General features: G+C 40.8%; 1 protein-coding gene across 1 annotated transcript in view; it reads right to left on the bottom strand.

Moving 5' to 3' along the window:
• The window catches only part of slc24a3 (solute carrier family 24 member 3), a 98,867-nt gene extending 94,977 nt beyond the window's left edge, over nucleotides 1–3,890 (bottom strand). The window contains exon 1 of the mRNA XM_021610716.2: nucleotides 3,353–3,890. Coding sequence (XP_021466391.1) covers nucleotides 3,353–3,545 — 193 coding nt within the window. The 5' untranslated portion in view covers nucleotides 3,546–3,890. The remainder of the gene's footprint in view (nucleotides 1–3,352) is intronic.
• Between the last annotated feature and the right edge of the window lie 8,849 nt (nucleotides 3,891–12,739).

Below are 12,739 nucleotides of genomic sequence, written 5' to 3' on the forward strand. Positions count from 1 at the left end.
ACATGGGGACAAAGACCATACTTTTTGGGGAAATATCCTCTGGTCTGATGAAACAAAAATAGAACTGTTTGGCCATAATGACCATCGTTATGTTTGGAGGAAAAAGGGGGAGGCTTGCAAGCCCAAGAACACCATCATAACAGTGAAGCACAGGGGTGGCAGCATCATGTATGGCATCATCATATATGGCATCATGAGGCAGGAAAATCATGTGGATATATTGAAGCAACATCTCAAGACATCAGTCAGGAAGTTAAAGCTTGGTCGCAAATGAGTCTTCCAAATGGACAATGACCCCAAGCATTCTTCCAAAGTGACTTTGGCAAAATGGCTTTAGGACAACAAAGTCACAAAGCCCTGACCTCAATCCTATAGAAACTTTGTGGGCAGAACTGAAAAAGTGTGTGCGAGCAAGGAGGCCTACAAACCTGACTCAGTTACACCAGCTCTGTCAGGAGGAATGGGACAAAATTTACCCAACTTATTGTGGGAAGCTTGTGGAAGGCTACCCGAAACGTTTGACCCAAGTTAAACAATTGAAAGGCAATGCTAACAAATACTACTTGAGTGTATGTAAACTTCTGACTCACTGGGAATGTGATGAAAGAAATAAAAGCTGAAATAAATTATTCTCTCTACTATTATTCTGACATTTCACATTCTTAAAATAAAGTGGTGATCCTAACTGACCAAAGACAGGGAATTTTTACTCAGATTAAATGTCAAGAATTGTGAAAAACTGAGTTTAAATGTACTTGGCTAAGGTGTATGTAAACTTCCGACGTCAATTGTAGATACCACAGAGCATCAGCACCTTGGTTCTGTAGAAAACGAGTGGATGATGGAGTGTACGCCTACTTTGACAATCTGGAAGAGTGTTATAATAATCCAATCCATTACGTCTGTATAGGTGTAAATAAAATAATGTAATAAAATAAGAGGTGCCCAAAGAGTGTGTCATTGATACAATATATCATGTTGTACTTTACCTCCAAATAGCCTACAAGTGATTTCTTAGACACATTGAGTCGCAACTAACATTCAACTTTGAGCTTGCTTCCCCTGAGATAAAAACCTAACTCTGTATTTGGTAAGTAGCATTACGTGAAATCTAAAATCTTTTGTTTTATGATCTCTCTTGCTTTGACAGTGTATAAGGGGGAGAATGCAGGAAGATGTCACCAGTGTCCCTCTCCCCTTTTTTTTGACCTGACAAGAACGTGAATTGTTTCACTTTTCTCCACTTTTCGTTCAGTGGTGATCAAATATCATATTATGGTCATGTTCAGTTTCTCATGTTAAGTTCTTCTTTCAATAGACCCATTTTAGACATAGGATTTTAAACACACGTTAATACATTTTATTGACAGAGCAAAAGACACATAGCTGGGTTGTGTTTGAATTACGGTGGCATTTGGAAATGGCATTTGAGAAAAAAGAAACATACTTTTTCAAGATGTTTTCATTTAAATGTATTTGCGTACATCTTCCCATAGTAAATCAACTAATATGGTGGCTTAATGACTTTTTACCATCACAATAACATTGGCCACCAGTAGGAGTAGTAACACCAATGATGGTAACGCCAATGAGACATTTTTGGTAAATGAGGATTTTCTTAAATGGCAAAAATTCTCAATTCTAATGTAAGCAACTATTTAAAAATGATTTACTAAAGTGATAATCAATCATTTTAAATTGACTAATGCCACGTAACACTTTGGATTTAGATAACAAATGATCAATGGAATTCTCAAATTTATGGCATACTAAATAATAATTGTATTTAATATATCCCCCAATAACAGTTTGCCATTGGAGAGAATGCTCATGGTCCTTGTTTATCTTTGTAAAGAGTGATTTTGAAGGGGGTAACATCAACGACATAAAACTGAGGGACACACATCATACTAGTAAAAGTTATTTTTAATAGCATTCATTCTTTTTATTGATCTATACCATATGTGTCAAACTCATTCCACAGAGGGCAGAGCTTCTGCGGGTTCACACTTCTCCCTTGTACTTGATGAATTAAGGTCACTAATTAGTAAGAAACTCCCCTCGCCTGGTTGTCTAGGTCTAATTCCATGGAGGGCCTACTGTCGGCAGGTTTACGTTTTTTCCTTTCAATTAAGCCCTAGACAACCAGGTGTGGAGAGTTCCGCAATTAGTGACCTTAATTTATCAGTCAAGTACAAGAGAGGAGCGAAAACCCACAGACATTGCTGTCCACGGAATGAGTTTGACACCTTTGTTTTAACTTAACGCCTAGCCTAGTTAATGTTAGCCACAACAAATTGGAATTCGTAACATAGCATTAATTTAGCAAATTTGTAATATTTAACAAATTTCAGTTCTTGCACCACACCTGGGTGGCAGGTACCCTAGTGGTTAGAGTGTTGGACTAGTACCGAAAGGTTGCAAGATCGAATCCCTGAGCTGACAAGGTAAAAATCTGATGTTCTGCCCCTGAACAAGGCAGTTAACCCACTGTTCCTAGGATGTAATTGAAAATAAGAATTTGTTCTTAAGTAGTTAAAAATGCCTATTTTTAATTTTACATTATTTGTTTAACTAATTTATGCGCAATCCTCGCTTTAGGCCAACATAAAGACCATTCTCATGGAAACTAAAAGGTCACACTCCAACCTGGTCTCAGAGCATTTCATATTATTCTGTATGTAAATCCGGAATACCCATTTACAATATATTATACAATATAGTATACCATACAATATATTATGTTTCGTATGGTATGTATTTATTTGTTGATGTCCATCACCCATTTCGTATGATATGTTACGAATTACAATTCATATTATATGTTACGAATTTTAGCTAGGTGGCTAACATTATTTAGCTGGTTAATGTTAGCTAGGCTAGGGGTTAGGTTAGGGTTAAGTTTAGGAGTTAGGTTAAACGGTTACAGTTAGGGCTAAGGTTGGGGAAGTGTTAGCTTACTACAAAGTAGTAATTAGCAGAACATTTGCTAAAATTGCCTGTAATGAGATTTGAACTCACAACCTTTGGGCTACAAGACGTTCGTGTTATACGCCCGACCAACCACCCTACTTTCGTTTTTGCCTTAAGTAACCATACCAAATGTAACCTATACTAGTTCGTGTCCCTGATTTACCTTTCCTATATTACGTCTAGAATGAGACCACGCTGCACACTCACTATGAAGTGCCTACTAAAACTGATATTATTGAACAAAGTTCTAACATCACTGCCTGCCTATATGTCCATTCTTAGGAGCCTCATACAATAGTGAAACTCAATACAAACACTCTCCCAAACGATTGAAAATAGGCAACTGTTCAACAAACCATTCTGGCAACAAGTATCTCACCTGCTTTCTCCGCCAAACACGAGAGCCCCATTACAAGCACGAGCAGCACCCCAATGAAGCACATCTGCACACCGAGCAACTCCTTTCGCTTTTTCCGCCTAGCTTTGGTTTTCTGCTGGTTCAGCATCACTTGAAGCTGCCCACACCGCACCCGGACGGTCCCGGGCATCACGCCAACAGCCATCCCATCCATGGATACGTTTTTACGGCGACAAGGCTTCTGGGGTACCGGAAAGTGAACGTGGAGGGAAGCCGGGAGAAAGCGGGTTTCGGAAAGTTACACAACGGAAGAGATGGGCGAAAGAAAATGTTGTTATTCTATCTTGCGTCGGTTGCGATGTTGTCTTCTATATTACTTCGGACCGAAGTGTTGTTGTGGATGTTGCGAGAGGACGGAGCACTCCATGGATGCTTCAGTTTGGTGCCAGTTCTCGCAGGACACAGTCTGCAGCGAGGCTGGTGATGTTGAAGAGTGAGCGCAGAAAAGAGAGGGGAGGAGTATGTGTGTGTGAGAGATTGTAAAGCTATAGCCAACAGAATTAGCCTATGGTTTACATTTTTTATGATTTAATGTTGAATTCAGGTTAATTGACCACACAATCAAATGTAAATCAACACTAGACGTTGAACTTGCGTATGTGCTCAGTGGGATACATTTTTGAAGCAGCAGGCGTTATTTGGAACAAAAAAATACTCGCTCATCGTTGCCCTCTCCTGGATGCAGTAGGCCCATATTCCATCATTTCTTTCAGATAGCCTATTGCAGTAAATCCGTTTGACAATGGATGGCAATTTGGACATTGTAAATCCTTTGCATGAGAATGGCAGGCACACACACACACACACGCACCACTCTCCTCTCCATTATCTCATAATCACAGGTTGACCTCTTCTAACCCGGTGAGACCCAGCATACACCCACTCCACTCTGCTTTTGATGCATTCCACTCATCAGCGGGTTCAGTATCACCCTCCATTCAGTATGTAGTCAGCCTCAATAGACTGAACAACAGGTTGACCACACACTCCAGTTGATTGGGATCAAAGGTAACACCCTCTGTTCCTCCCAAGCCAGAAACATCCATAGTGCATTTTAAGCACTTACATGAATCACAGGATGGAGGTGTCCTCAGGCCCACCTATCCCATAATGCCCTCTGATTGTTAGCCAATGAGTTGCCAGATTAGAGCTATCGCCCCTTGGTCCGTACTCGCACAATCTCACTCACACATACACACTCATATGCCCAAACAAACGCACACACATACTTCAGGATTGAACATAATCCTGTTCCAGAGTGCATCACAGCAGGGATTCAGGACATTGGAAAATTGAATCAAATGGATTATGATGAGGAAACTGATTTTTGATTCAGTGCTGTTTCTACTGCCTTAGTGGGAAGGAGGAAGACTGGTTTAAACACGCAATGAACCTGAGATTCAAGAGTTTTGCTAGGTAACATGCTGACCACACCGGTCGCATGCGTGAGCGTTGCAAGATAAATGTACACATACATGTTATTCAGTCATTGCCCCAACACTGCTCGCACGCACCAACAAGCGTCTGCGTTGCCAAGCGCTAAAATAGAAGTCAGTTCGATTTGTGACGCTTAACGCAGTGCAAGTCCTGCCTCTCCCATCTCCTCATTGGTTTATAGAAGCAGATACCCACGTGCCATTTCGTCATTGGTTATACCCACGTGGGTGATTGAAAGACGAACTGAGGTCGGTCGTCGTCATGGTAATACTATGAAAGTTAAATGACAATCGCCATATAAAGTCCAAAGAAGAAAAAGCCTGGAAGGAGGAGAGATGACTAGAAGCGATTTGGTTGACCGTTTTATGTGTGGATTAATTGTCGGAGTAACAACTCAACGTTTATATCCCACAACAAATTAGATAGCTAGCTGTTGCTATCTAGCTAAATTGCCATAAATGTTAAATTATTTTCAACCTGTCCCCAAATTAATATAATTTTACAGTTTGTTTTGATATTTCAACCTGCGTGTCGTGATTGCGTTTGGAGTGGGGGGACAAAATCTATTTGCGTACGATGGCACACGTGGTCGCACGCACCTGGTTTGGGTATGGTGATAGCCTCACTGGGAATTAAATGCTAGCCCAAGCAGACCTAGGGGGTATCTTCAAAATTACCTCTTATTTTCTTTCCCTGCCTCTAATCCTCTTGTGTATTCATTTGCTCATGCACTTCCCCTCCCTCTCTTTCAGCCTTGCTGTACATTTTTTCATCTCTAGTGTGTGATCTTTCTCCCTTTCTCTCTCTGGCGTGATTTTTCCCTGTCCAGTCTTTGATGTGCTGTTAGTCTTGTAACTCTGTGTGAAGCTGGTTTCAGTTCAATTGAGCTCTGCTTTCTCCTTCTTTTGATCAATAGAGATGGACGTTTTGTTTACCCAGTTAAAAGGCTTCAAACTGTATCGGAGTGGCCAGCTGTGTAAGTGAACGCATCACTCAGATGCACCACTTAATGCATCACTCAGTGGCAGCCATGCAATTTCAGGCAGCCTCAGGTACAGTAGATATTGTTATTAATGAAAGACATTTATCTCCACATTTGTATGGCGCCTCCGTAGATGCACATTGACCTCTCCAAACATAACATACCACTTCAAGAGTTTACCCAAATGTTATAATTGTATAACCTTGTGGTTATGGAGGAAGAGAGACAGTTACAAATGATTAGCATTGAATAATTCACAGCCACCACTGGAAGAACGCATTGTAATGAGATAGAGACTCATGTTTCAGGTTGTTTGGCATTCCGAGTGGCGCAGCAGTCTAAAGCACTGGATCTCAGATCCCGGTCTGTATCACAACCAGCAGTGATCGGGTGTCCCATAGGGCGGCTCACAATTGGCCCAGCATCGTCCGGGTTTGGGGAGGGTTTGGCCAGGATAGGCCGTCATTGTAAATAAGAATTTATTCTTAACTGACTTGTCTGGTTAAATAAAAAGTATATTGCTGATTTATGTGGGAGATTGTTGTTGTATGATGAAGAGGAAGTAATCAGGGACAAGCTTGAGTGCCACATTTATCCGTCATGCACTGCTTCATGCCACATTTACCAATTTACAAAAAAAACTCTAGCACTTCCCAGTAATGGTTATACTTCTTCAATGGTTTAGTAGCTCATAAAATCTCTCCTCTTCAGGTAGGTTTCAGCCTCTATCACTTGGATATTGGTCCCTATATAGGCAATACCCTGTGTACTATTAGTGCCTGCGTCACTGAGCAGTGATTTGTCTCAGCTATTGATGAAGTGAACCTCTCCCATTGATTCTGTAGGGCTTTAGATCAGCATAGGTTGCAGTGAAGCATTTCGAGGTGTGTGTGAGAGAGAGCGAGCGAGAGGGTTTGTGGTGATATTGTTCCATACTACTGGATTGGAGAGTTTTGCTGATGTTAGTTGGTGCCCGATTGATGACATCTGGTTGACATCAGATTTATAACCCCGTACAGTCTGTAATGTAAATATACAGTGTCAGTGTTTGACCCCACACACCTGTTTAATCACACTTTGCTAAGCATAGTCTAGCCCTGTAGTATGATGTTTTGAGGCAGGCCCACAATCCCCTCTGTCTGTCTGTTCTTCATGGAGACATGAGACAGTGTGACCCTGACATTGTAGTCTAATATTAGGGAGGGTAATAACGTTCTGTCTTTCATGCCTCTCAACAGTTTCATTCAAAGACAGTCTGCAGCAGTGCCTGTTGCTTGGTTGGCTCCCAAACATGTTACCCGCTGTGACTCATCTAAAACCATGTACCGTGTGTGTGCATTTGAAGATGCCTGATTTGAATCATGTAAGAGAGAGAATGGCTTGATGTGCTAATATTGATCGTCTCCAACTATAGAAGCAGTAGTGACAATCACCTCTACAGTATCTTTCTCATACCTGTTCATTAATTTAACAATTTTTACAAGATGCTGTGTACTCAATTTGTATTATCTAAAACAGACCTACATTCAATGAGTATACATTAAGAACACCTGCTCTTTCCATGATATAGACTGACCAAGTGAATCCAAGTGAAAGCTATAATCTCTTGTTGATGTCACTTGTTAAATCCACTTCAATCAGTGTAGATGAAGGGGAGGAGACATGTTAAAAATGATTTTTAAACCTTGAGACAATTGAGTCATGGATTGTGTTTTTGTGCCATTCAGAGGGTGAATGGGCAAGACAAAATGTGCCTTTGAACGAGGTATGGTAGCAGGTGCAGCCTACACACTTCTATGCATTGTTCTTCTACAATTGAGAATCAATTATCAGAAACAGAAAAGGCAGACAGCTATGTACGTCATACATATAATTCTGTGTATTAAACGGATCTATGGTAAAGCCATGAAATGGCATCTATGCTCTCCATGTCCACATGACAGTGCCACCTCAGGGATTCAATTAATAAGAGGCGTATAATGACTTGATACCCATGTCATACAGGGCCGGATTAACGAACGGGCACTCAGGGCACGACCTCCCTGACCTCCAGGGGGTCGGTGGGCCCCCAGATGACATATGATAGAAACATTTGTAGAATTGCAGTATATTAGATTTAAAATGGCAACATTTTCTCTCAGCCTCATGGCAAAATGTGAACAAAAGCATGAGATGAGCTATAAAACGGCAAAAAAAATGGCAAAAAGTGTAGAATTGCAGGAAATTTGCTTTAAAACTGCAACATCTCTTAGAATCATGACAAAATATGTATAATAGCACTATAAAACTTCACATTTCTTCTCTCTGTACCATGGCAAAATGTGTTTAAATGCAGGAAATTAGCTGATTTTTCCAGCCCCTTCGTCATATAGTGTAAGCGAAAGACTGTCCTTGCTATCCTTTGCCTCCCCTGAATACCAATGTCTCCTGCTTTATCAGGACAGTCAGATACAGTTGAAGTCAGAAGTTTACATACACTAGGTTGGAGTCGTTAACTCGTTTTTCAACCACTTCACAAATGTCTTGTGAAAACAAACTATAGTTTTATCAAGTTGGTTAGGACATCTACTTTGTGCATGACACAAGTAATTTTTCCAACAATTGTTTACAGACAGATTATTTCACTTATAATTCATGGTATCACATTTACAGTGGGTCAGAAGTTTACATATACTAAGTTGACTTTAAACAGCTTAGAAAATTCCATGTCATGGCTTTAGAAGCTTCTGATAGGCTAATTGACATAATTTGAGTCAATTGGAGGTGTACCTGTGGATGTATTTCAAGGCCTACCTTGACATCATGGGAAAATCAAAAGAAATCAGCCAAGACCTCAGAAAATAAATTGTAGACCTCTACAAGTCTGGTTCATCCATGGGCGCAATTTCCAAATGCCTGAAGGTACCACGTTCATCTGTACAAACAATAGTACGCAAGTATAAACACCATGGGACCCCGCAGCTGTCATACAGCTCAGGAAGGAGACACGTTCTGTCTCCTAGAGATAAATGTACTTTGGTGCAAAAAGTGCAAATTGATCCCAGAACAACAGCAAAGGACCTTGTGAAGATGCTGGAGGAAACCGGTACACAAGTATCTATATCCACAGTAAAACAAGTCCTATATCGACATAACTTGAAAGGCTGCTGAGCAAGGAAGAAGCCACTGCTCCAAAACTGCCACAAAAAAAGCCAGACTACGGTTTGCAACTGCACATGGGGACAAAGATTGTACTTTTTGGAGAAATATCCTCTGGTCTGACAAAACAAAAATAGCACTGTTTGGCCATAATGACCATCGTTATGTTTGGAGGAAAAACAGGAGGCTTGCAAGCCCAAGAACACCATCCCAACTGTGAAGCACGGGTGTGGCAGCATCATGTTGTGGGGGTGCTTTGCTGCAGAAGGGACTGGTGCACTTCACAAATTAGATGGAATCATGAGGCAGGAAAGTTATGTGGATATATTGAAGCATTATCTCAGAGGAAGTTAAAGCTTGGTCGTAAATGGGTCTTCCAAATGGACAATGACCCCAAGCATTATTCCAAAGTTGTGGGAAAAATGGCTGAAGGACAATAAAGTCAAGGTTATTGGCGTGGCCATCACAAAGCCCTGTCCTCAATCCCATAGAAATGTTCTGGGCAGAACTGAAAAAGCGTGTGCGAGCAAGCAGGCCTACAAACCTAACTCCGTTACACCATCTCTGTCAGGAGGAATGGGACAAAATTCACCCAACTTATTGTGGGAAGCTTGTGGAAGGCTACCCAAAATGTTTGACCCAAATTAATCAATTTAAAGGCAATGCTACCAAATACTAATTGAGTGTATGTAAACTTCTGACCCACTGGGAATGTGATGAAAGACATAAAAGCTTAAATAAGTCATTCTCTCTACTAATATTCTGACATTTTACATTCTTAAAGTGGTGATCCTAACTGACCTAATACAGGGAATATTTACGAGGATTAAATGTCAGGAATTGTGAACTACTGAGTTTTAATGTATTTAAACTTCCGACTTCAACTGTAAGTAACTGGAGTGACTAGCTAGCTTCTTGCTTCAGAAGGTTGAACGGTCGACTTGAGTGTGTTATGAAGTTGGGGATGCTGGTTCGAATGCACATACACGTTTTTGGCAGGTGTCCCTGAAAGAAAACAGGCTGTAAAACGTTGTCTTCAACAACAGTGGTGCTCATTGTCTGACTAATCCTGTTGTGCTATAGCGTATTATGTTCAAATGTGTTTACAGGTTCCTGCTATTTTTCACACACACACACACACACTCCCATCGTCACCCAAAAGCCGCTACCTGTTCCCTTCTAGGACTGGGTGTTCTCTCTTCTGTCTTGGTAAGAGAACATTCGCCTTCTTTAGAGAACAGAATGCCTCAGCCATACTGCGCTCTAATAAAGGCTTCTCCACAACTTACCAAAACACTTGCATGCATGCACATACACAGAACATATCCATCTGCCCAACAAGATCTCATAGTTTCCCTTCAAATGGACAAATTATGGATAAATGTCTATTTAATGCATTAATTCTGTGTGGTTAGTGTTAATTCTGCGTGGCTATAGGGTTAATTCCGCTTGGTTACACAGTTAAAACAGAAACAACTCAAATGGTTAAGGTTAGGACTATGAAGGGAAGGGCTTAAAACAAAATAATTAAACTGCTGTTTCCATCAACTACCATCAAGTATTCTCGAGGCTTGCTAGAGCATTGTGAACTGCGGTGGAGCAGTGGTCTAAGTAGCGTGCTCTGGCTCCAGGCATCACAAGTTTGCACCCAGTGCTGGGCAATTGTTTTTAATTTTTGTTGTTAGCACATAGGAAGGCATATATCGACATTCTCAGGACCTTTTCAAACCTCCGAAATCACGGTTTATTTCAAGTGATCAGGCTGCATCTGACACCAAACAGGATTGATTACACTGAGCACAAAACAACAAAGATTTTACACAGTATCACTCCATTCCTCTGTCTAACATTTGTTCCAGACACATATAGTTTATCCTAATCAATCCAAAGTGTATCATATTGCTCCTTTCTTTTCTGTGAATATCACTGAGACAGTGAGTATAGTAATGTGTATCGGTCTGTCCTACTAATCAATAACCCTGGTCACTGTGTCCCAGTCTCTCCTCCTCCGCTGCGACACTCATGGTAGGCTTTCCCTATGGGGATTTCCAAAATACTACCTCTTGTCTATTTAAAGTGGAACTGAAAGCGTTCTTAACTACTTCGCAGATATGAAACCTCATAATACAATCACAATATCAGTAAAAAATATCATTCACAGTTTATGCTACAAAACCAACTGTACAAGAGGTTTGAAATATAGCTTCTACCTGACTCAAAATTCCATGACGTACAATAAGGCATTGTTGGCAGAATAGATGGATGCAGTTCAATGTATGATTATATAACTCACCAATACATTTCTTGGTTTAAAAAAGTTTGCTATCAGGTTGTAAATCACAGCTGGTCTGGTACATTGTTTGCTGCCTCCACCCATTTGGGATGCACTGTTTCAGTTTCAATATTTTGGACAAAAATGGACGCATGTAACTAAGGCTGGGATTGTCAATACAATCAAACTAGCAAGGGCAATGATCAATTGTCAGTCATAATGTGGCTAATAGGCTAGCATATCTATTTATGTAGCTATTTATTTAGAAAACTAAAAACACAGAGCCTAACATTAGCTAGCTGCTGGGAGGATGTCATGTCATTGAAGGTGTGGGTGAGTGACTGACCTTTTCCCCCTCATATCATTTTGTGGCCTCAGTTAGATGCAGGTGTCATTTTGTTAGCTAGCAAGAAATGAGAATCACTTCACTAGCTAATTAGCTATGCTGAACTTGAACAACTGTTATCCAGTTAGCATATCTCTTGCGTTTGTAAATTCACTCTGGCTATCTCCTCCGATTTCAGTGTGCCAGAGCACAGAATAACTGTTGAATTTACGAATGCGCAACACTTTGGCAAAAAAGTAATTCAATTGTTGACAGCAGCACAGTTAGTCACTCACTAACGCTCTAGATAACATGCAAATAGATCTGCTGAGGCGAGTAAAGTGGTCAGACTGAGTGAGCTGTTCTCTCATTTGTGTCTGGAAGTAGATGGCAAGCTAGCCAACTTTAGCTAGTTAGCTTGGGTGCTTGACTGCCATTGTTGTGAGGAACGCTTGGACCAATCCTACTCCTTGTCCAGAGTGTCCAGTGTCAATAGTGCCGTGTGCGCTCTGAATGCTACAAATTTACAAACAGACATCAGAGCGTGCTCCGACACACTGGGGGCAATTTACGAACACACCCTTAGTTGTCAATCAAATGTATTTGGCATCGATGTAATGGGCGGTCAGGCAGGCAAGTTCCCATTTAGTTATCAAAATGTGGGTTGGGACAAGCATGCATTGGCAGGAAAGCAGCAGAAGGACGAGCAGTCTACTATTCTCCATTTATCAGTGCAATTTTGACGGCCAACTAGCTGAAAGTTTGAGAAGGTTTATCGAATGTTCCCTTGTTAGATTTTAGCTCATCTCGCTATGGCTAGCATTAGTTGTTGATCTTGTTGTTGATGTGCATAACTGAGGGGGAGAGAGCTGCCCATTTAATGTTTTTTTAGCAAATATTTACATATTTGCAGAAATCCATTCAGGTTTATTTTGTATCTTTTGGTGAATGTGTTCTAATGATCTAACGTTTCACTTTTGCTACTGCCTGTAAACACACAGTCCAGTTCAAAGTGAATGATGGCATTCTGAGTGGCAAAGGCTTATTTGCATAAAGGCCTACTGTAAAGCTCTGATTGGCTATGGCACACCGGTCTGCGTAGACTCAGATCCTGGACGAGACAGATGTTTTATTTACTGCAGTGTCTATTAATTGTCCAAACGCATGACCGCTTTCCCACTCTATATTTTTTAT

This window comes from Oncorhynchus mykiss, chromosome 1 (genome assembly GCF_013265735.2).
Source record: "Oncorhynchus mykiss isolate Arlee chromosome 1, USDA_OmykA_1.1, whole genome shotgun sequence".
NCBI classification, from domain to species: domain Eukaryota; kingdom Metazoa; phylum Chordata; class Actinopteri; order Salmoniformes; family Salmonidae; genus Oncorhynchus; species Oncorhynchus mykiss.